Raw genomic sequence first — 25,134 nt, forward strand, 5'->3', positions numbered from 1 at the left:
GGTAGTGGGTCGGCGGTGGTGGTGGGTCCGTCACGTCAAAATTCGGTCACACTAAAACAAAAACAAGCGCTGCAAAGGGCTAATAAACGACATTAGCACAATCCTGCACAGTCTTTGTCGTAATGATTTCATGTCTAGTCAGTGTTTGAACTTCCGCCGAATCCGCAAGCGTACGCCTTCTGACACATGCGAATCTCGGACGCCGATTTAAAAAAGCAAACATAGCAGAGTGTTCGCGAGTCTTGGAAATTTCCTTGCTATTTTTGGCACTATATAACACAGGCAAAACTCGGTCTCCCATTGAAAGTCCGTCTTGAAAACCGCTAGTTTATTACAAACGCATCTTCGTCCTCGCTCTGTGATCTAGGCAAAGAGGTTTGTGCGTTTTAATATACATTACCTTTATTTTGGTTGTGATCTTAATTGATCTGAGCTACTTCAAGAGCTGGCACCGTGTGAACTAGCGACTCAGTGAAGGGTAATTTAAATCAGTACCGTACCCCTTTTCTGCTGTGAAACAGCGAGCTATCACAGCATAGATCTATACAGACGGAAGGGATATCTATGATCACAGCTAGAGCTATGCAGTTTTGACAGTTAACGGGAAAACCCGGTAGTAGTAAAGAAGCAACTTGATCAGTTAATTTGCATAAAGGCCAGTAGCCCTGTGCAGCGATTGGTTCCTTCACCACACCACCACCGCCGACCGATGAGCTTTTGGTATGTTTTGCTAATGGCTCTGCTGATACCCCGCGAAAGCACTGACAGAATTCACGTGAAAAGCACTAATCCCTTGAAGTGACAAGCCAGTATAGCGCAGTAGTATAGAGCGTGTAACAGCCGAAAGCGCGCTATTTTTAACTTTCTGCGGTCTTGGTGAAAAAATGCAGTGCGTTTAGTTTCATTCTGTGAGTTCGACAACTTGACTAAATGTTGGTATTTCGCCTTACGCGACGTGTTTAAGACCTGATTTTGTCTGATTTTGTTTAGGTCTTACAAGGGGGTTCCATTGTACCAGGTAAGCTACCAGGCCCCCCTAATTCGACCCCATTCGCCGTAAATTAAACACGATTACACCAACAGCTCGAAACAAACTGATCTATTGCAACTATTCAGTAGCTTTGAAAGAACCTGCATTGAATTCAGTTCGTTACATCTATAGATATATACGACTTGTGTCTGTGTGTCTGTGTGTCTGTTCGGGATGCACGGCCAAAGTTCTCGATGGATCTGCTTCAAATTTGGTGGGCATATTCAGCTAGACCCCGGACACAACCTGGTCGATGAGATTTTCAACACGTGCTCTCAGCGCGCAGCGCTGAACCGATTTTGGTTTTTCTGTTCATTTCACCATTCCCAGTAACTCTTCATTATCTTCTCCAGTGTTTTGCGTTTATCTCCCTTCCTTCGTGTGGCGTCAATCCATATTCCCGTTACTACGTTACTATTTTTAGAAGGTCACTGCACGTTACTATTTTTAGAAGGTCTCCAGTGTTTTGACCCGGCAAAGCCGGATCCCAGGCGCACCCTGGTATTCGGCTCTACTTCTTCCCGGCGAAGCCGGTACCCGGCGAAGCGGGTAATCATCTAGTAATTATATAAATGTGTTGTTGTTGTTGTTGTATTGTTGTTGTTGTTGTTGTTGTTGTTGTATTGTTGTTGTTGTTGTTGTTCTTGCGAACAGTGAAATCCTCTCGATCGTTACCCATCATTTTCTTTTTGACTTTCATTCAGACTTTGTACACGTTCAACAACATAGACGTTGAGAGCGTCATGTGCTACCAGATGTATTGTGCAGTACCCGGCAATGCAAACACATGTACTTCAACATTTGCCCTCGACTTCACTTCATGTGGCAACCAAAAGGTAATTTTTTGTGTTTGTTTACTGATAGGCTAAGGAGATCTAAGGATATTCCCCCATCCCTACCCCACCCATGGCAACCGCCCCTTGTATGAAAAACAGCAAAAGGCAAAACAGAACCAAACAAGACAACATTAACTTAACCCCCCATAGGTTTTGTTCCACTTACGTTTGAACAAATGTAACAAGTCGCGTACAGCGATATGAAAACATTAAGGGAATTTGTTGGCCTAATAATATAAATACTACGGATTGAAACGTCGAATCACCTTTCACCAACACTAGCAAATCTTGGGCTGGCCGAGACGGCATTGACTGATCTTGGTAAAATAAACATACTGTGAATATAATTTGCATAAACAATGTATTATCATTTCCAATTAAAAGGTAACGTAATTTTCTATATAATATGTTTGGATTAAGAAAAAAATGAAGAATGCAAGAAAACCAACGTTGTATTTGTTATTGGAATTTAAATTTCAGGCATAATTTGTATTAATACTTTAATTAACAAGCTTATGCAATCCAATAAACTGGACCGGGCTACTCATTATTTCCAAATAGTAAAATGCAGTCGCCACATCTGGGAGTATTCACACACACACACACACACACACACACACATATTAACACCACACACACACACACACACACACGCGCGCGCGCGTGCGCGCGCACGCACGCACAAGCACACAATACAAGTTGTACGTTCAGTCAAATATTGACTCAACAGTTGGAGAAAGACAAAGAAAAAGACCCCAAAACAAAGACGATGACGGTAACATGTCTGTCAATCAAACACTTATGCAAAGGATTTGTTTAAGGAAGCGACAAAAATAGAAAAACGCAAAGATAAAAAGTTGCTACGAGCGCGGTAAAGCATCTAGATCGACGGGCATGTGCACACGGTCAAAAAGGCTTGTTAGATCTTTTGTAGTTGACGTTGACAACTGTTTCTTCTTGTCTTTGCCAGTGGTGTATCCGTGGAGTCTGTACGTCGAACGCTGCTGCCCCGGCAAGATTTGGTAAGTTCGTGTTGAAAGGTATATTATCAATTCACTTAGCATGCTAACCTTTGTTTTGTAATTACTATGATTGCTTAAAATAAGCATTATATGCTTGAGTATGTAATCATCCATGCATTGTTCTTGTCATGATTAAAATTGAATAAAGTTTTGTTTAAACCAATTCACTTAGCATCATGCCATCCAATTTTTCACATTGGTCAAGTTTTTCAGTGAAAAGGGAGGCGGCGGTATGGGGCGGTGGTGGTGGGGGGGGGGGGGGGGGAGGGGGGGGGGCTTAGTTAGGTTGCGTAAAAGGTGTAGACGTGGGTAAAGATTGGCTTTATGGGGCTTCATACTCACTATACTTGCTTTCGCCAGACGACTGCCCTGCCGGAGATGACCCGACTGTGGGCAACTGTGCCGCATTAGCTGCTCGCGGACAGTGCACCTCGACTGGTCTTCGCTCTGCATGCTGCGAGACCTGTGCCCTGGCTGACGGCCTGACCTTGCCACGCACTCGGAATGGTGTCGCTTCTCCTACTTCCCCGACCTCTCCTACTTCACCGACCTCTCCTACTTCACCGACCTCTCCTACTTTAACTACTTCTCCTACTTCACCGACCTCTCCTACTTCACCTACTTCACCCACTTCGCCTACTTCTCCTACTTCACCGACCTCCCCTACTTCACCGACCTCTCCTACTTCACCCACTTCTCCTACTTCCCCAAGATCTCCTACTTCCCCGACTTCTCCTACTTCACCCACTTCTCCTACTTCCCCAACTTCTCCTACTTCACCAACCTCTCCTACTTCCCCGACCTCTCCTACTTCACCCACTTCTCTTACTTCTCCTACTTCACCGACCTCTCCTACTTCGCCGACCTCTCCTACTTCACCCACTTCTCCTACTTCCCCAACTTCTCCTACTTCCCCAACCTCTCCTACTTCCCCGACCTCTCCTACTTCACCCACTTCTCCTACTTCACCAACCTCTCCTACTTCCCCGACCTCTCCTACTTCACCCACTTCTCCTACTTCACCGACCTCTCCTACTTCACCAACCTCTCCTACTTCACCCACTTCTCCTACTTCCCCAACCTCTCCTACTTCCCCGACCTCTCCTACTTCACCCACTTCTCCTACTTCACCAACCTCCACTACTTCACCAACCTCTCCTACTTCCCCGACCTCTCCTACTTCACCGACCTCTCCTACTTCACCCACTTCTCCTACTTCGCCTACTTCACCGACCTCTCTTACTTCACCAACCTCTCCTACTTCCCCGACCTCTCCTACTTCACCCACTTCTCCGACCTCTCCTACTTCACCCACTTCTCCTACTTCACCGACCTCTCCTACTTCACCCACTTCTCCTACTTCGCCGACCTCTCCTACTTTACCTACTTCTCCTACTTCCCCGACCTCTCCTACTTCACCCACTTCTCCTACTTCACCGACCTCTCATACTTCACCAACCTCTCCTACTTCCCCGACCTCTCCTACTTCACCGACCTCTCCTACTTCCCCAACCTCTCCTACTTCCCCAACCTCTCCTACTTCACCCACTTCTCCTACTTCCCCAACCTCTCCTACTTCACCGACCTCTCCTACTTCTCCAACCTCTCCTACTTCAACTACTTCGCCTACTTCACCGACCTCTCCTACTTCACCTACTTCACCGACCTCTCCTACTTCACCCACTTCTCCTACTTCACCGACCTCTCCTACTTCGCCGACCTCTCCTACTTTACCTACTTCTCCTACTTCACCAACCTCTCCTACTTCACCCACTTCTCCTACTTCCCCAACCTCTCCTACTTTCCCGACCTCTCCTACTTCACCCACTTCTCCTACTTCACCAACCTCCACTACTTCACCAACCTCTCCTACTTCCCCGACCTCTCCTACTTCACCGACCTCTCCTACTTCACCCACTTCTCCTACTTCACCGACCTCTCCTACTTCACCAACCTCTCCTACTTCCCCGACCTCTCCTACTTCACCCACTTCTCCGACCTCTCCTACTTCACCCACTTCTCCTACTTCACCGACCTCTCCTACTTCACCCACTTCTCCTACTTCGCCGACCTCTCCTACTTTACCTACTTCTCCTACTTCCCCGACCTCTCCTACTTCACCCACTTCTCCTACTTCCCCAACCTCTCCTACTTCACCGACCTCTCCTACTTCTCCAACCTCTCCTACTTCCCCAACCTCTCCTACTTCCCCAACCTCTCCTACTTCACCGACCTCTCCTACTTCACCGACCTCTCCTACTTCAACTACTTCTCCTACTTCACCGACCTCTCCTACTTCACCGACCTCTCCTACTTCACCCACTTCTCCTACTTCGCCGACCTCTCCTACTTCGCCGACCTCTCCTACTTTACCTACTTCTCCTACTTCACCGACCTCTCCTACTTCGCCGACCTCTCCTACTTCACCTACTTCACCCACTTCCCCGACCTCTCCTACTTCACCCACTTCTCCTACTTCACCGACCTCTCCTACTTCGCCGACCTCTCCTACTTCACCCACTTCTCCTACTTCCCCAACCTCTCCTACTTCCCCGACCTCTCCTACTTCACCTACTTCACCCACTTCTCCTACTTCACCGACCTCTCCTACTTCTCCGACCTCTCCTACTTCCCCGACCTCTCCTACTTCACCCACTTCTCCTACTTCTCTTACTTCACCGACCTCTCCTACTTCACCCACTTCTCCTACTTCACCGACCTCTCCTACTTCCCCGACCTCTCCTACTTCCCCGACCTCTCCTACTTCACCCACTTCTCCTACTTCGCCGACCTCTCCTACTTCACCAACCTCTCCTACTTCCCCGACCTCTCCTACTTCACCTACTTCTCCTACTTCACCGACCTCTCCTACTTCACCAACCTCTCCTACTTCACCTACTTCACCCACTTCGCCTACTTCTCCTACTTCGCCGACCTCTCCTACTTCGCCGACCTCTCCTACTTCCCCGACCTCTCCTACTTCCCCAACCTCTCCTACTTCCCCGACCTCTCCTACTTCACCCACTTCTCCTACTTCACCGACCTCTCATACTTCACCAACCTCTCCTACTTCCCCGACCTCTGCTACTTCACCTACCTCTCCTGCTTCACCAACTTCTCCTACTTCCCCGACCTCTCCTACTTCTCCCACTTCCCCAACCTCCCCGTCATCTCCGGCTACAAATCCAACCACAGAAGAGGCGGTAAGTTGTCTGTTTTTAAGGATGAGTTTAAGAATGAGCTTTTTATATTTAGTCAAGTTTTGACTAAATATTTTAACATCGAGGGGGAATCGAAACGAGGGTCGTGGTGTATGTGCGTATGTGTGTGCGTGCGTGTGTGTGTGTGTGTGTGTAGAGCGATTCAGACTAAACTACAGGACCGATCTTTATGAAATTTGACATGAGAGTTCCTGGGTATGAAATCTCGGAACGTTTTTTTCATTTTTTTGATAAATGTCTTTGATGACGTCATATCCGGCTTTTCGTGAAAGTTGAGGCGGCACTGTCACGCCCTCATTTTTCAACCAAATTGGTTGAAATTTTGGTCAAGTACTCTTCGACGAAGCCCGGGGTTCGGTATTGCATTTCAGCTTGGTGGCTTAAAAATTAATTAATGACTTTGGTCATTAAAAATCTGAAAATTGTAAAAAAAAATAAAAAATTATAAAACGATCCAAATTTACGTTTATCTTATTCTCCATCATTTGCTGATTCCAAAAACATATAAATATGTTATATTCGGATTAAAAACAAGCTCTGAAAATTAAATATATAAAAATTATTATCAAATTTTTTTTTTCGAAATCAATTTAAAAACACTTTCATCTTATTCCTTGTCGGTTCCTGATTCCAAAAATATATAGATATGATATGTTTGGATTAAAAACACGCTCAGAAAGTTAAAACGAAGAGAGGTACAGAAAAGCGTGCTATGCAGCATAGCGTAACCACTACCCCGCTCTTCTTGTCAATTTCACTGCCTATGCCGTGAGCGGTGGACCACGAGTATACGGTCTTGCTGCGTTGCATTGCGTTCAGTTTCATTCTGTGAGTTCGACAGCTACTTGACTAAATATTGTATTTTCGCCTTACGCGACTTGTTTATTATTAAAAGGGATACTATTTATTTGACCGTTTGACTGGAGTTTCTGGCAAATTTGACGAATCTAAAGTATCCGGGGAATCCACTGTACCTTAAACTAGATTGGCTCGAAAAGGCTCCACAGGTAAGATGATTAATTAAATCAAAGTGAGTGAATGCGCTTCAGGGCGCTGCATCGTTCTGGTGTTGGAGACAAAATGTAGTTGACAAGCGCCGCCTCTGTGTCGGCAAGACGACTAGCGACTTTTGTGACGCGGCCGCCTTGTAACTAGCATCACGTTCACAAACAAGGACACAAACTCATTGGAAGTAACCCAACCCACCCAACACTTTCTTTGCCAAGTCTACGACCTTTGATTAAGCGTATTAAACGCTTTCTTTTGCGAAGTGAAGTCAGTCCTCGTGCGCGGTAGCATTATTTAAATCTTGTGGTATAACTTTGGAAGCAATCTGAGGCCCTATATATGTCGGTTCCTTATGTTTGTTTGCTGGTTTCTTTCCGTAGTTGACGGTGTGTTTTTTTAAGTGTGTTTTTTAACATGTATTAATTATTTCGCAATGGCTATTTTGCCGGTACCGGCAACGTAGCCTCTACCGGCAAAATAGCCTCTACCGTAACATATCGTTATTTTGCTGGTACCGGCAACGTAGCCATTTTGTAATTATTTTAGTATGTCCAAGTTCAGCAACAGAATTTCTTCCATTTTCAACTGCAATTGACTTTTTCAGGTGTCGCCGATTGACGTGTTACTACGAACGGAGAGTTTCGTTTTGTTCACCGGTCCCCACTGCTTGCTTAGTGGTTAGGTTTTACATCTTGATCTTATTCTTGACCACATTTAGTATATGCACTTCGAGAGGACGCAAACGCGGTTTCAGATACTTTTTAACTTTTGAGTTTATGTGAACACGGGATTATTGTTCAGCTACTACTTCACGAGATGCAATTGTTTTTCATTTCTCACAGTTTCAAATCTAGAGACCAGAGATGCCCGTTTTGGTCTTATTGTCTCGTATTTTCGAACTTAATCTTTTTCGCCTATCCAACATCATAAATGACACAGATGAAACAGATGATGTAGAAATGATTGATAGCCTTTGTACACGAGTGGACTACTGAATCAAAAGGATTGGTTATGTGTATGCTTTATAAAATTCACGCATGGAAATCTTGTTTGAATCCATTTGACTTCATGATCTACCCTGCTTTACAAAGATGTGAACTCGGCAAAAAAAACAAATGCACCCATTGTCGTACCCAATCAAAAACATTATTTCCCGTTGCTGTGCCAATTCTGAATTTTCGTAGTTTTTTTTAATTGGTATCCTAACGTTTTTGTCAGATCGATTTTGGGGTACCCTTATTTCGCCGGCGGTCACGTGACCCCTGTAAAAGAAATCGGTGATCCGAACAGTGTGCCAGATAGCCACGTTGGAGGCCTTTAATGGCATATAATTGACTGAAATGATACAGAAATGAGCGTTTTTGTTGGGGTACGAAAACAGGTGCAATATTTGTTGGGCCGAGTTTTATCATTGCATACGTGCGTGCGTGTGTCGGTGTGTTTGTGTACATGCGTGAGTGTGTGTTTCTATCTGTGGTTGTGTGTGTGTGTGTGTGTGTGTGTGTGTGTGTGTGTGTGTGTGTGTGTGTGTGTGTGTGTGTGTGTGTGTGTGTGTGTGTGTGTGTGAGTGTGTGTGTGTGTGTTTGGTGATGTGTTTTTTTTATTGGCAGAGGGATTGGTTTGGTGTTTGTGTGTGTGTGTGAGGGGGGGGATTCCGAATGAAAAATTACACACACACACACACACACACACACACACACACACACACACACACGAAAGAAATTGTTAAAAAAAAAATACCCGACAGAAAAGTAAAAAGAAAAGCAAATGCTTTATACGATACCCCTTCGTCATGTCCCATTACATAGGACCCTCCCCTATTGTTCCTACTATATATAATTGCCCCAAACTTAATACTCGTCCGACCTGACATATCAATTAATTTAGTTATTCAATCCTAAGAATATCTCAAAACCAAACTTGCCCCCCCCCCCCCCCCCCAAACCTTTTCACACCACCATCACTCATCTCATACTCATCACCCTCCCACTTTTGAGAGAGAAAAAGAAATTAAACCATAACAATTAAGTAGATGTGCAACGCCAAGGCACTGCATACCCCAGCGAAAGACAAACTTCTCTCTTACTCTCTCTCTTTCTCTCTCTCAAACACACACACACACACGCACACACACACACACACACGCACACGCACACCCCCCCCCCCCAAGTTACACACGTACACACTCACTCACACGCACTCACTCACTCTCTCACACACACTTCATACACACAAAACACACCCCCATACGCACATATAGACAGACGGACATAAACACCTTTGCAAACAAACACACATACACTCAACATACACTTACGCACACGCACATACACACACCCACCCACTCTCTCTCTCTTTCTCTCTTATACAAACAGACACACACCCACACACACACACACTGTACATACGCACGCACACACACACACACACACACACACACACACACATTGACTCACACGAATCTCATACACACAAAACACACACTCATATGCACATAGACCGGCACGGTTGGCCTAGTGGTAAGGCGTCCGCCCCGTGATCGGGAGGTCGTGGGTTCGAACCCCGGCCGGGTCATACCTAAGACTTTAAAATTGGCAATCTAGTGGCTGCTCCGCCTGGCGTCTGGCATTATGGGGTTAGTGCTGGGACTGGTTGGTCCGGTGTCAGAATACTGTGACTGGGTGAGACATGAAGCCTGTGCTGCGACTTTTGTCTTGTGTGTGGCGCACGTTATATGTCAAAGCAGCACCGCCCTGATATGGCCCTTCGTGGTCGGCTGGGCGTTAAGCAAACAAACAAACAAATACGCACATAGACAGTCGAACACACACACCTTTACAGGGCCGGACCCAGGGGGGGGGGGGGGGGGGTCCAGGGGTTCCGGAACCCCACCCCTGGAAAAAGCATGTACCTTGCTTTGAGTGGGTTTTTTTTTAATCTTTTTTTAAAATAATTCGCTGATTTGCCCCCCCCAAAAAAGGAGGAACCCCCCCCCCCCCCCCCTTACAACTCATTTGGTCCGGCCCTGCTTTACAAACAAACACCATATCGTACACACTCATACACACACACAAACTCAGACACACACAAACATACACACAAACATATTCAAACACACACACACACACTCTCTCTCTCTCTCAAACACACACACACACACCCACGCACACACACACACACCGTCACACACCCCAAGTCACACACACACATACACACACTCACTCACACGCACTCACTCACTCTCTCACAAAAACTTCATACACACAAAACACACACCCATACGCACATATGGACAGACGGACATACACACCTTTACAAACAAACACACATACACGCACACACATACACTTATGCCCACACACACACTCACACACACACGAGTACAGACTCATGCACGCGTGCGCGCACACACACACACACACACTCACACACATACGAGTACAGACTCAAGCACGCGTGCGCACGCACACACACACACACACACACACACACACAAATACACACACACACACACACACACACACACACACACACACACACACAGTAACACTAACACATGTGCTCAAAATGAACACAAACACACACACTGCGCGAGAGAGAAAGACTACAGGGAGGCATGACGTCATGATGCAATAATTGACGTCAAAGACTTTTGACCGTGACGTAATCTTCTCACGCGAGCTTTATCCATAGTCTTGAACAACCACACACAAATAGACTTGGAAAGTACAGAATTTCTACCCGTCCAAAGCGGCCTTGGGTGGCGTTTGCTGAAAAAATGGGGGCGACTATTGCACCCACCGTATTTTTGTTAGTATGGTCCCAATTTTTGGTGAACTTCCATCTCCAACTGTAGCACGTAGCCGGGCACAAAGAATCCTTCTTTATCATGTATTATCGGTGTGAACATTTTTTTTAGCTGTGGACAGTGACTTTTTGGATTAACAAAACAACACAATTTCTGTACCTCGAAGAGAAAAGGTTATGTCAAGTAAAAAAAAATCTGTCACGAACTTTCTTATCATAGTTCAACTGATATTATCTGCATATTTCTTTTTATTTCGGCACACGCTAGACGTTGGTTGCATTTTCCGACCAAAGAAACATGTTCTCAACCCAAACAGAGCTTTATCGACGCATTTTATAACATCATTCCTTTTCTAGCAAAAGGGACGTGTTCGTTCTTTATACGTGTCGATTGTCATTCATATGGAAACATATGTCATAAGGTTTCAAATTACTTCAAATAATGGGTCATTGAGCATGTTTGGCTTGAAAAACTCGTGTTTTTCTCTCAGAAATCCGATGTTTAGCGTCTGCCGCCGAGCGAAAATGAAGAGAGCCAATAACATTCCCATGGTATTAGACGACCTGAAAATAAAATTTTCTAACAGTTACACGGGTATAAACATGAGATGTCTTTTGCCTCTTCAGTGCAAATCCGGAACTGTTATCACTATCTACGGATCGGCCAATAAATGCACTATAATACACTGTTATCACTATCTACGGATCGGCCAATAAATGCACTATAATACACTGTTATCACTATCTACGGATCGGCCAATAAATGCACTATAATACACTGTTATCACTATCTACGGATCGGCCAGTAAATGCACTATAATACAACCGTGTTTATTATTGTGCCCCGCGGCGCTTTACTTTTTGTCATACATTGCCCAAAACTTTTCATCCTTCTCAAATGAAGCCGGGAGATTGGCCGGTGATGGGGGTTTGGGGGGAGGGGTGACGGGCGGGGTTTCAAACACCACATCTTCAAACAGCGGCTCTGGGTTGGCTTTTTCTGTCTCAGCGGCGCTATCTTTTCCTTAGGTTTGCTTTTGGGTTTAGGTTTGAGTTTGGGTTTGGGTTTGTTCTGCGCCGTCACTTGCTGGGTGGTGGGGCGAGATTGGTTGCGATCCCAGCTGGTGGCGAATTTGGGCTGTGTGGAGAAGAAGTTGGACCATAGCTGTTCCTGACGCTTCCTCAGCACGAACTGTTCTCTCCATATTACTGGAAAGAGGAGGAAAAGCAATGTGAGTATAGCATAGACAGTATAGCCAGAAATGTGAGAAGCTGAGCTATGAGTATAGCCTGTTGTTTGGATTATTGGGTTCGTTGTTGTTGTTACATTTAGTCAAGTTTTGACTAAATGTTTTAACATAGAGGGGGAATCGAGACGAGGGTCGTGGTGTGTGTGTGTGTGTGTGTGTGTGTAGAGCGATTCAGAGTAAACTACTGGACCGATCTTTGTGACATTTTACATGAGAGTTCCTGGGTATGATATCCCCAGACTTTTTTTCGATAAATGTCTTTGATGACGTCATATCCGGCTTTTTGTAAAAGTTGAGGCGGCACTGTCACACCCTCATTTTTCAATAAAATTGATTGACATTTTGGTCAAGCAATCTTCGACGAAGGCCGGACTTTGGTATTGCATTTCAGCTTGGTGGCTTAAAAATTAATTAATGACTTTGGTCATTAAAAATCTGAAAATTGTAATTAAATTTTTTTATGAAACGATCCAAATTTACGTTCATCTTATTCTTCGTCATTTTCTGATTCCAAAAACATATAAATATGTTATATTCGGATTAAAAACAAGCTCTGAAAATTAAAAATATAAAAATTATGATCAAAATTATATTTCCGAAATCGATTTAAAAACAATTTCATCTTATTCCTTGTCGGTTCCTGATTCCAAAAACATATAGATATGATATGTTTGGATTATACACACGCTCAGAAAGTTAAAACGAAGAGAGGTACAGAAAAGCGTGCTATGCAGCACAGCGAAACCACTACCGCGCTGAACAGGCTCGTCAGTTTCACTGCGTTTTGCACGAGCGGCGGACTACGGTCATTGTGAAAAAATGCAGTGCGTTCAGTTTCATTCTGTGAGTTCCACAGCTTGACTAAATGTAGTAATTTCGCCTTGCGCGACTTGTTTTGTTTGTGCATGTGTGTTTGTGTGTGTGTAAGTAAGTATACGTCCCCGCGCACGTGTGCGTGTGTCAGTGTGTGTTAGCATACGTGTGCGCGCACGTGTGTGTGCGCTTCCATCTCTGTCTGTGTATCAAGTATATGTGGCGTGTGTGTGTGTGTGCTTCCATCTATGTCTGTGTATCAAGTATATGTGGCGTGTGTGTGGGTGTGATTCAATAATGTGCTTGCTCTGTATGTATTCTTAACAGGTGTGTGTGCATGCATGCATGTGTGTCTGTGGGTGTGTGCATGCATGCATGTGTCTGTATGCGTGTATGCATATGTGTGTGTGTGTGTGTGTGTATGGGAGAGGGGTCATGTATGTTTAGGTGTGTGGTATATTTATTTGTGTGTTAGAGAGAGTCATTACTGCTTGATGGATCATTTGACGTGCTTCCTTTATCTGTCTACAACCTGGAAATAAAATTACATCTTACTGCCTTTAACGTTTATTTGAAACTTTTTCTTCTCAAATTAAGACAGTTTACAAGGAAAAGCACTTCCATGCAACTGAGATTTGAGGTCCAAAACATTCAAGTTCTTTAAATGAAACCACTTTTAATTGTGAACATAATAAAGGATAATATTAGCAATGCCATTTATATTTTATTGTGTAACATTTCATGCCTTTACATTCATACAAAATACCGTTGTCTTTCAAAAGCTTAAAAATGCATGTCCATGGGTACATGTAACTGGTGGTCAAAATAATTTGATTGAGAGTTTAGATTTTGATTAAAAGTAAAAAGACAATGACTATTTTTTGTTTTTAAAAGTTATCAAATTGCAGATCCATAAATCATTAAAAAGTTGTGTTATAAAACTGTGTGGTCCCAATGAATATTCAATACTTCTCACATCATTCAGGGCATTAGCACATTTGCAAAAGACACAATTGAATCAAGTACATCACATGCAATTCTTTAAATGGTAAATGAAATATCAAATTAATTGTTTTACAATAACAAAAGTGAGGTTTTATTTAAAATCATAAAACTGTACGTACCACATACAGTTCTTTAATTGGTAAATTTAGTATCAAAACAATTGTTTGGCCATAACAAAAAAAGTCTGACATAAGGTTATATTACCTACACATGTAGTCTAAAGGCATACAGTCAGGCTCAAGTTTTGATGTCAACATGCAATATATATTCAAGTTCAGTCTATGAACTGAGGAGTAATTGAACTGTAATGTAAGAAACAACTCTGTAAGGCAGACGGCTGATATATTGGTGATATTTAAAAAAATTAAGGCTGAATTTGAGGTAACATTCTTTGTAACATTCACTGCTAAAGCTTTAAAAAGGCTGTTATCTAACTACATGTATTAGTAATTACAAACTGTAGGTCTTGGGCCTTGATAACAATCAAAAAATATTGTTAGGCAGTCTGTTTTAAACACATTCAAAACTGAGTCAGAGGTAGCTTTCAAAGGCAAACTGTTGACACATTTGTAAACACGTTCAGTGAATCTCCCTGCTTTCCTTTTTTCAAATCTTCTTATCACAGGCGTATACATTGGAAAGCACAACTGGTTAAAATGCTCTGCAGCAGAAGTTGTAAAAGACAGGCAAACATGGTGAAAATACTGAATGGAAAATTCTTAATTTAAACAAGACACATCCGTCATGGAATGAAGAGGTGGAATGTAAATAGTAACACTGGTTATACAAATAGTATACTTATAATGCTGATTCCAACACCACAAAGCATGCAGACTTGCCAGCAAAGATTAACAATGGAAGGGTCAGAGGAAAGCAAAGTGTTCATGTTTTTGGTGCATTCCACTGCTTTTTCATTTTCTCTCGCACAAGGTTCTGTTCCGCCCATATGGCTGAAAAACAAACAAAGCAGAAGGTAAAAGTTACAGCATCTTCCAGCTTGGAACATGCATGTATGCAGAGCAGCAAGACTGATTCCTTGCACAGTGGAACCTCCCTTTTAAAAACTAAAACAAAAATTCTGAGAAAGTCAAGACATAAAACGGATGGGGGTGGGGGTGGGAGTGAGCTTTAAACTGAAAGTAAATTTACACACTTTGGCAACAGAAAATGTAGAAAAGTAGAGTCATGAACGGGCGGTGGTCTTGCAATTGGGGTCTTCCATTATTTTAAGGAAGTTCCGTTGTAGACTAAACCTACTAAGTTATTATTTCAACGAAAGCGGGAAGTATATTGTACAACTTTAATTGCTATTGACATTTTTATCAGAGTTAACTATATCATCAAAGAAAATAATTGTTTTTTTCAAAGTATCAATTAATAGGTTAATAAAAGTGTCCTAAAAACAGCTGTGGTTTTCTGTGGTTCTCTTCTTCTTACCATTTTTCCATTTCAAGACACACACAGCACACACACACACACACACACACACACAGCACACACACACACACACACACACACACACACACACACACACACACACACACCATTACACAAGAGCTAGAGCGCAAACTAGCAAATACATACATGTATAAGCTGTTGATAAAGTCAAGACGATTAAAACTTATAATCTATAAATAATTAAGTCATGACATCACAAATTATAACTGTTTAAAAGTCACTGACATCTAAAATTTACAAAAGAATAAAAAGCAAAATTAAGCTTAACAGCCCAGTACCACTGCAAATGCACTTTGCCCGAAGCTGGAGTCTTGCTCAGGCTTAGAGCTTCTTTAGAAAACAACCAGAAAATACAGAGGAAGTGGTGAAAAGGCACATAATGCTGATACCAGAAATAGTAGGGGATTTTAGAGTGTAAATTGGGTTGATAAAAACACATCACCAAATTATGAACAGGTAACACCCTTGGAAAAGAGCTGTAAGATGCTGATGAAATTCAAATGTTGTCCTAATAATTAGCGAGAGTGTGCGGGGGGTGGGAGGGTGGTGAACCACTGTACATAAAGGGAAAGGTTGTGTGCGCGCCTGTGTGTGTTTTTAATCTAAGACAAATGTCGCCAATGTTTTTACAGAGTGACGTTAAATAAACGATTTTATCATCTTCATATTAATTAGTTGTCAAGCACCAATATCAGTACATGTTAAAAACTGTTCACTGTCAAGCATTCCTGAAAGAATCAGAATGTCATACAAAATAATGAACAATATGGCTAAAGTGCTAACAACAGAACAATGAAGGTTCTTTTCTGTGAGGAAGATGCCACTGAGCTCTGGAGCTGATGAAACGCAAGCTTTAGAGGAAAAGAGTTAAATATACAAGTATTTGTTTCTTTTAATTCACAGAATGACAAAACACCAGAAAATAGACCAGTAAATCACTAACAAGCAAACAAGATAGCAATTAATTAGGGAAAGCAAGAGAACCAAAGAGAAAGCTTCTCACTTGACTTTCCCCTTGACTAAAAGAAGTGTTGACCAATATTCCCAAGTGACAGCACAGTTTATGAGATCAAAAGGGAGTACACACAGCAGACAATCACACTGGAAAAAAACAGTATGTAAAAAAGATGATTCTCACCATATCCATCCTTGATGACGCGGTATTCATTTGGCATCGGCCCACGTCGTAGATACACCACGTCACTGTGTGTAGCTTTTGTGGTGCTGTCCATAGTGGGCATGGAGTGGCCGGGGAACACGTTGTATCTTGTCACGTGACCAACGTCAAAGTAACTTCCTGAGGCTTTGGCCTCATAGTCTTTTGTGTCTACTTCCAGACGTGCTTTTGCCGAGCGTCCTGACCTTTTCTGCTTCTCCATCGTCTCTGTCACTTTCTTCTCATCTGACAGAAGAGCATCACAGACTCTGCTACCAAACTGGTGTCTGATGTTTGGAGGGAGCTGCACCGCACTCCTTGGTTTGAGAGGCTTCTCCACATCAGGATCAACTTTAGGATTCATCCCAAGACGGATCTTCTCAAGGTTATTGTTCTCTGATTCATTCAAGGCAAGGAGGGCAGGGTCAGGTTCATACTTCTGCATCCGACCGAACTCGTTCCCTTTGCTGAGAAAGTCACCGATGAGGCTGTAGTTATGGGTTGGGGGCTTTGCGCCATACCTGTCGCGATCGTAGCTGCCGTGTTTGTTGAGGCCTACGATGTTGATCTCTTCAGAATGCTCCAAGTCTTGCTTGGTCAGCCAGCTGGGTTTCTGGCGCCTTGGCTGTGGTTTCCCATCAGCTTCACTCTTGAAGGCCAGGGCTTTCAGTTCCTTCTCCTTCAGCTGCTGCTGAGCTTCTACCAGAGACTGGTTCTGAATACTGATGTCACTGATAGCCTTCTGCACCATGGCCCTGGCTGAAAAACAGGGGATAACAAAGATCTGACAAGTGATGACTGTTAATGATAAGCATTTTTGTCTGACTGATGTAAGTGATCACTAAATTCTGTTCTGTTCTAACAGACATGCCAAATAAACATCTTCAAATATGCTTGAGTTTCTTTTCTACGAGCAATCTCACCCCAGTGCCAGTGTAGTGAGAACATGTCAAAAGTTCACTCCAAAGGAGGCTATAACTTTGTTTTGACTTGAGAATGTGAATGTGCAGTTCATGGTGGAATACAGATAAACTCCCTTTCCATAAATCTTCATATGACTAAGAAAACAAACATGGCTCATAAAAGATACAGCCATATCTGTGCATGTCCTGGGGGATGGTCAAGTCAGTTGCTTCAGTCAGAACAGTATTTTTCTTGTTTCTTTTTATATTTAGTCAAGTTTTGACTAAATATTTTAACGTAGAGGGGGGAATCGAGACGAGGGTCGTGGTGTGTGTGTGTGTGTGTGTGTGTGTGTGTGTGTGTGTGTGTGTGTGTGTGTCTCTGTGTGTGTGTAGAGCGATTCAGAGCAAACTACTGGACCGATCTTTATGAAATTTTGCATGAGAGTTCCTGGGATTGATATCCCCGAACGTTTTTTTCATTTTTTTGATAAATGTCTTTGATGACGTCATATCCGGCTTTTCGTGAAAGTTGAGGCGGCACTGTCACGCTCTCATGTTTCAACCAAATTGGTTGAAATTTTGGTCAAGTAATCTTTGACGAAGCCCGGACTTCGGTATTGCATTTCAGCTTGGTGGCTTAAAAATTAATTAATGACTTTGGTCATTAAAAATCGGAAAATTGTAAAAAAAAATATAAAATTTATAAAACGATCACAATTTACGTTCATCTTATTCTCCATCATTTTCTGATTCCAAAAACATATAAATATGTTATATTTGGATTAAAAACAAGCTCTGAAAATTAAATATATAAAAATTATTATCAAAATTAAATTGTCGAAATCAATTTAAAAACACTTTCATCTTATTCCTTGTCGGTTCCTTATTCCAAAAACATATAGATATGATATGTTTGGATTAAAAACACGCTCAGAAAGTTAAAACAAAGAGAGGTACAGAAAAGCGTGCTATCCTTCGTAGCGCAACTACTACCCCGCTCTTCTTGTCAATTTCACTGCCTTTGCCATGAGCGGTCGACTGACGATGCTACGAGTATACGGTCTTGCTGAAAAATGGCATTGCGTTCAGTTTCATTCTGTGAGTTCGACAGCTACTTGACTAAATGTTGTATTTTCGCCTTACGCGACTTGTTTTTTTTTATCAGGGGAAATTAAAAACTGTCTTGACTGCGTTTACACCTTCATGCAACTAGCCTACAAACAGTTGCCCTTGTTTTTGCCTGAACAAAATCCCACCTGATAATTCTCCTTGCAGGTGTTCAGGGATAGGGTAGCGTTCAGGTTCCTGGCGCCCTTGTCCCACTGTTCTGACCTCTGTCAAACTGATGCCTTCTATCTCTGATTTCTTCACATTTTCCAGCGCGGTGCCAAAGAGAGAGTGCCTCGGCCTGGCCTGTGTAGGTTTGGCTCTGTGGGGAGACAAGGTCCTTGACTCCACACCTTCCACTGCAGCCATGGTTGTCAGTTCCTTTAATGTATCTGGCAAAAGGAGTTATATGTCACTAGTTAACTATATTTATCATTATAATAGAATAGCTCTGAGAAAGGTGTATGGTATATATATATTGACAGTGTCTACACTGTCTATTTACCTGACAAACAGATCATATTTCAAAAGATTTTTTGGTCAAAGTATGTCTGAAGGAAGACTGAATTGCAAAAAATCTAAAAGATGAAGTCCCTTCTTTGTAAGATGGGTAGAGATTTTATTGTATAAATCAGAAAGTTGTATAAATTTTATGGGCTGGTTAGCCGAATGTATTGAATTGAACGCTGGTATCAGACAGGGCTGTTCGTTTTCACCGATGGCCTTCATTCTTGCATTAGAATTGTTGGCCTTGAAAATTCGAAATGATGGTTCAATTAAGGGTCTGCCTCTGCCGAAAGAGACTAATGATAATTATGATATGTTCTTTAAGATATTATTATATGCTGATGATGTGACCCTATTTTTGAACGATATGGATGAGTTAAAAAACGCATTAACCCTTGTTATCTATTTTTCCAAATTCTCTGGTTTGGCAATGAATAGACAAAAAACTGAAATCATGGCCTTAGGCAATAATAAATATGGTTATGCAAATGAGTGTGGGTTAAGGTGGACTACAAAAGTGAAGATTTTGGGAATTCATTTCAGTAGCTCCTCATCGGTCTCTGAGATTGAAGAAAACTGGACAAGCCGTATTGAAAATATGCGACGCAACATAGTGAAATGGTTTAAACGAAATTGTAGTATCATGGGGAAAATATGCATAGTGAAATCCCTTTTGTTATCGCAGATTATTTATCCATTGCAAGCACTGGTAATACCCGAAAAGGTATTGAGGTCTAACGAATGACGTATCACAACGTGCGCGGTCGTCCTTGGCAGTCAAGAAAGCCGCGGGCGCCGCCGCGATCACTGTGCAGACGACACTTCTAGACCGCCAATATTTTTTGTGTGCATCACGTGCTCCACATAAATCGGCCAGAAACGAAGCAATTGGGAAACCTGGCTTGACTGAGATAAATACTTTGTTTTACAGATTTATTTGGAAAAAACGATTTTCAAACACTAAGGCATTTGAGAAAGTTAAAAGAAAAGTGATGTGTCAAGAGTTTCCTGATGAGGGTTTGTTTGATTGTTTGTTTGTTTGTTCGTTCATGGGCTGAAACTCCCACGGCTTTTACGTGTATAACCGTTCAGCCATACGCCGCTTTCGGAGGAATCATGCTGGGTATTTTCGTGTTTCCATGACCCACCGAACTCTGACATGGATTACAGGATCTTTTTCGTGCGCACTTGGTCTTGTGCTTGCGTGTACACACGGGGGTGTTCGGACACCGAGGAGAGTCTGCACACAAAGAAGACTCTGAGAAATAAATCTCTCGCCGAACGTGGGGACGAACTCACGCTGACAGCGGCCAACTGGATACAAATCCAACGCTCTACCGACTGAGCTACATCCCCGCCCCTGATGGGGGTTTAAAAATGATTGATGTAATTGATATGCAGTCCTCTTGTTTGTTGTCCTGGGCAGCAAATTTATTGAACGAAAAGCAGGAAAGATGGAAACAGATACCGATACATATGTTTTCGAAGCTTGGTAAAAGGTTGTGTTGCTTCCAATCTAACATCACGGTAAATTTTTTTAAAGGATTGGGATTAATTAAAAATGCATTTGGAAACAAGTTTTAATTTGTTGGTTGAAAGATAAGGACATGATTCAGAGAGCAGTAGGTGGAGAAATGTTATTAAAGGCACAGTAAGCCTCCCGTAAACCATCACAGATACGGTCAGGCTTTTACACACAGTACAAACACCCTTTCATCGATTGAGAACATCCTAGGTGCCCTCCGTAGAGAGCGAACAATTTTCAAAGAATTTATTTTTGCGTGGTTTATCTTACCCCTGAGCCATCGTGAACCCGTGTGATCCAGTTTCCCTTTTTCACAATGTAGTCGTCAGTTAGTCATTTGAATGCGACTCGATGTCAGCTTATCTACAATAGTACGTTTTTATGCACGAAACAAACAGCTGTGGTTCACAAGAACTCTAGCGATGGCTTTTGACTGTTGAGAGGAACGGCGATATGCATAAACCGTCGTCTGCTACGACCCTTGCGTGACCCTGCTTCCGGGCTTTTCTTTTTTCAAACTTTCACAACTTCGAATTGTACTGATCTTGTCTTGATGAAAAAAGAATTCTTTTATGATTAAATAATGTTTGTGTAACAAGCTGTCAATTTATTATTTAGATTTTAAAAGTTAGGTCTAGCGCAAAAACGCACCACGGTCCAAAAACATTCTGATAATCATCGATCCACGGCTATCGCCAGTTTACATCGATAGAATGAGACCCGAAGTGTAGTAACTCATGTTTGACCTGAGTTCAGGATGGGTCCAAAAAGTGTTCGAGACAATCTGCAAAATTAATTCTTTAAAAATTGCTCGCTCTTTACGTAGGGCACCTAAGATGTTCCCGTTTGGTGAGCGTTCAAATGGAAGGGTGTTTGTACTGTGTGTAAAAGCCTGACAGTATCTGTGATGGTTTACGGGAGGCTTACTGTCCGGGCGTGATTTCCGGTATTGAATATTCATAACAGCCGTCCAGCACCAAAACGAGGCGCCATTGTTGTAGAGGACCAAGTCCACGAAAATAAATTCTTTGAAAATTACTCACGCTCGACAGAAAGCAGCCAGGATGTTCCCGTTCGGTGAGCGTTCAAATGGAAGTATGCTTCTACTGTATGTAGACGCTCGGGGAGCTCTGTGATGGTTTACGGGAGGCTTACTGTGCCTTTAAGTGATACGTGTTTATGGAACAGCAGTGATATAATGTATTGTGGCCAAACGCTGTTTTTTAACGATTGGATTAAAGCAGGCGTTTGTCGAGTAAAGGATGTAGCTGTTGGTAATGAGTTTTTGCCCTTTAATATTATGTTGGATGTAAGCCCACAAGATTCTTTTTATATAGGGCCATAAATTATTGTACAGCAGTTAAAGCAGTAGCACTACGCTCTGCAAGTGGAAATGTATGTGGATTGAACGGTTTAAAGAATTTGAGTAAGCCTGTCAATGTCGCAAAATAATTACAAAGGAAAAATATGTGGATCCGGTTATAGTTCAATTTTGTGAACATAAATTTGATTTCAGGCCGGAAAAAGAGCAGTGGTCAATAGTAACGATTGCGAATGTTACAATGGAAAATATTGCACAATATTTACCCCACAAATATTTTATTGTATAAAATAGGCATTTCCTCGAGTAATTGTTGTACTTATTGTGAGAACGAAATTGATTATATTGAAATTTTTTTTTACTTTTGCCCGAAAATTATGTCCATTTGGAAATGCGTTGAGGATAAAGTGAATTGTAAATATAAAATGATTATTAAAATTACCGTAAAGGAAGTTTTTTGGGGGCGTATTTGAAAATTCACAAAATTCCTATGTGAATTATTTGATTGTGATAGCCAAAATGTGTGTTGGTATTTAAAGATATGGTTCCCCTCTGGATATTGTATTGATTTTCAGAGAGGGAATTGTTGTATAAAAAAGTTGTTAAAAAGCTTTAAAGATATTTAGAAATAGGATTGGTAATGATATAGGTATATTCAAAGAAGAGATATTAAAATAACAAGAAGGGCAAAGCCCATACGACTCACATGCTTGACCTTGACCTTAACATGACCTTGACCTTCAGGGTCAAGGTCAAATAACTAAACCTAGCAATGACATCATACACTAAGAACTGCTTTACACATTTTTCCTACCAAAATACATGTGAGGTCATCCAAGGTCATGCAACACAAAGCTGTTAATTCAAGACATAGGAAGTACAATGGTGCTTATTGGCTCTTTCTACCATGAGATATGGTCACTTTTAGTGGTTCACTACCTTATTTTGGTCACATTTCATAAGGGTCAAAGTGACCTTGACCTTGATCATATGTGACCAAATGTGTCTCATGATGAAAGCATAACATGTGCCCCACATAATTTTTAAGTTTGAAACAGTTATCGTCCATAGTTCAGGGTCAAGGTCACTTCAAAATATGTATACAATCCAACTTTGAAGAGCTCCTGTGACCTTTACCTTGAAGCAAGGTAAACCAAACTGGTATCAAAAGATGGGGCTTACTTTGCCCTATATATCATATTATAGGTGAGGTATTGAATCTCAAAAACTTCAGAGAAAATGGGGAAAATGTGAAAAATAGCTGTTTTTTAGACAACATTTATGGCCCCTGCGACCTTGACCTTGAAGCAAGGTCAAGATGCTATGTATGTTTTTTGGGGCCTTGTCATCATACACCATCTTGCCAAATTTGGTACTGATAGACTGAATAGTGTCCAAGAAATATCCAACGTTAAAGTTTTCCGGCCGGCCAGCCGGCCGGCCGGACGGGGGAGATGGACGGACGGACGACTCGGGTGAGTACATAGACTCACTTTTGCTTCGCATGTGAGTCAAAAAGCAGAAAAAAAAGATCAATGAAGAAGGATATAGCTCAGTTGGTAGCGCGCTGGATTTGTATTCAGTTGGCCGCTGTCAGCGTGAGTTCGATCCCAGGTTCGGCGGAAATTTATTTCAGAGTCAACTTTGTGTGCAGACTCTCTTCGGTGTCCGAACCCTCCCCCCGTGTACACTACATTGGGTGTGCACGTTAAAGATCCCACGATTGACAAAAGGGTCTTTCCTGGCAAAATTGCTTAGGCACAGTTAATAATTGTCTACCTATACCCGTGTGACTTGGAATAATAGGCAGCGAAAGGTAAATATGCGCCAAAATGGCTGCAATCTACTGGCCGTATAAAATTTCATCTCACACGGCATCACTGCAGAGCGCCTAGAACTGTACCCACGGAATATGCGCGATATAAGCGTCATTGATTGATTGATTGATTGGATATTGCTCCCCACCAACAACAACAACAAAATAAAAAAATAAAGGCAAAAAAGAAAGGGTTGAAGCAGCCTGCATGCAACTGAGATCAAAAAGAAGAGAAAAAAAAAGAAAAAAAAAGAAGTCCCTTCCACTTTGGTGCTATTAAAAGGGATGATGAAAGTGGTGTGTGTTTTCAATTTTTTAGACCTTTGGTGACATTTCAAAGTGGTCAAGTGAGTACAATACAATACAATACAATACAATAACTTTATTAATCTCTAAAAGAGAAATTACATTGCTGAGCGTTTGTGTCCGTAATAATAACATACATAAAACATTCAAAATAAACATTTGTTCTTTGTCCTGAGAAAATATAGCACATTGGTTATCACATAAGAAAGTATATTAAAAATAAATTAACATGCATTCACCATCAACAATGCACAAAAGAAAGTCAGCACCTTGCCGGTTATCACATATTGTCTAAGATTAAGAGAGTAGAATGCAAAACAAAATCAACAATACTGAAACAATACAGAACACTGACCCCGTGCATCAGAGCGACAACACCAGCATCTACCGCCCCACCTGAGAATTGAAGATGTGAATTGCAGATGGAATGAACGAATTTCTGTAGCGTGTGGATCTTGCGGTTGGTTGTCTGAATCTGTTGCTCCTGTCTGTCCGTCTACTGTCAAATTCCGGTCTGAGTGGGTGCGAGTCGTCAGCCAAAATCTTCTGTACCTTGTCAGTCAGTCGTCGTTCATGTGTTGATGTGAAATTGTCCTGCTTCCTCCCAACCACCCCACTTGCTTATGAACCTATATAAACTAATAAACTAATGAACCTTATCGGTTCAGCTGCCATATCCTGCATACGCTTGTCAGCTACTTAACAGAGTTAACAAACAGTGTCGGTATGGCTCTGCAAAAGCCGATTCCCTTCGTACAGTGTACGATAACGAGCCTCTTGTCTCAGAGGCACATGATCTCCACCAGCATTTCAATACAATGTTCTCTGAAACAACTGAAAAAATGTTGTCTGCTGGTGAATTTGATGTAGGAAACAACTGATTCCGAACGGAATGATTAACCGGTTCTTACAAATTACCTGTCTTCAGTTCAAATCAAATTCAGCATTTTTCTTGTTTCGCTTCCAGGAGCGCAGCGGGGGAAGTTTCTAAGCAACAGACGCTTCCGGTGTTGAAGCACAGATTACGATGACGATTTCCGG

General features: G+C 42.2%; 1 protein-coding gene and 1 pseudogene across 1 annotated transcript in view; one reads left to right on the plus strand and one right to left on the minus strand.

Annotated features, from left to right (window-relative positions):
- The window catches only part of LOC138955030 (uncharacterized), a 37,862-nt gene extending 29,641 nt beyond the window's left edge, over window positions 1-8,221 (plus strand). Inside the window, exons 13-17 of the mRNA XM_070326752.1 lie at window positions 1,735-1,866; window positions 2,837-2,888; window positions 3,249-3,502; window positions 3,601-6,091; window positions 7,722-8,221. Of these exons, the coding sequence (XP_070182853.1) occupies window positions 1,735-1,866; window positions 2,837-2,888; window positions 3,249-3,502; window positions 3,601-6,091; window positions 7,722-7,735 (2,943 nt within the window). The 3' untranslated portion in view covers window positions 7,736-8,221. The remainder of the gene's footprint in view (window positions 1-1,734; window positions 1,867-2,836; window positions 2,889-3,248; window positions 3,503-3,600; window positions 6,092-7,721) is intronic.
- A 2,405-nt stretch (window positions 8,222-10,626) lies between these two features.
- On the minus strand, window positions 10,627-25,125 carry LOC138960273 (uncharacterized; annotated as a pseudogene).
- Between the last annotated feature and the right edge of the window lie 9 nt (window positions 25,126-25,134).

Source organism: Littorina saxatilis, linkage group LG2 (genome assembly GCF_037325665.1).
Source record: "Littorina saxatilis isolate snail1 linkage group LG2, US_GU_Lsax_2.0, whole genome shotgun sequence".
Classification (NCBI taxonomy): domain Eukaryota; kingdom Metazoa; phylum Mollusca; class Gastropoda; order Littorinimorpha; family Littorinidae; genus Littorina; species Littorina saxatilis.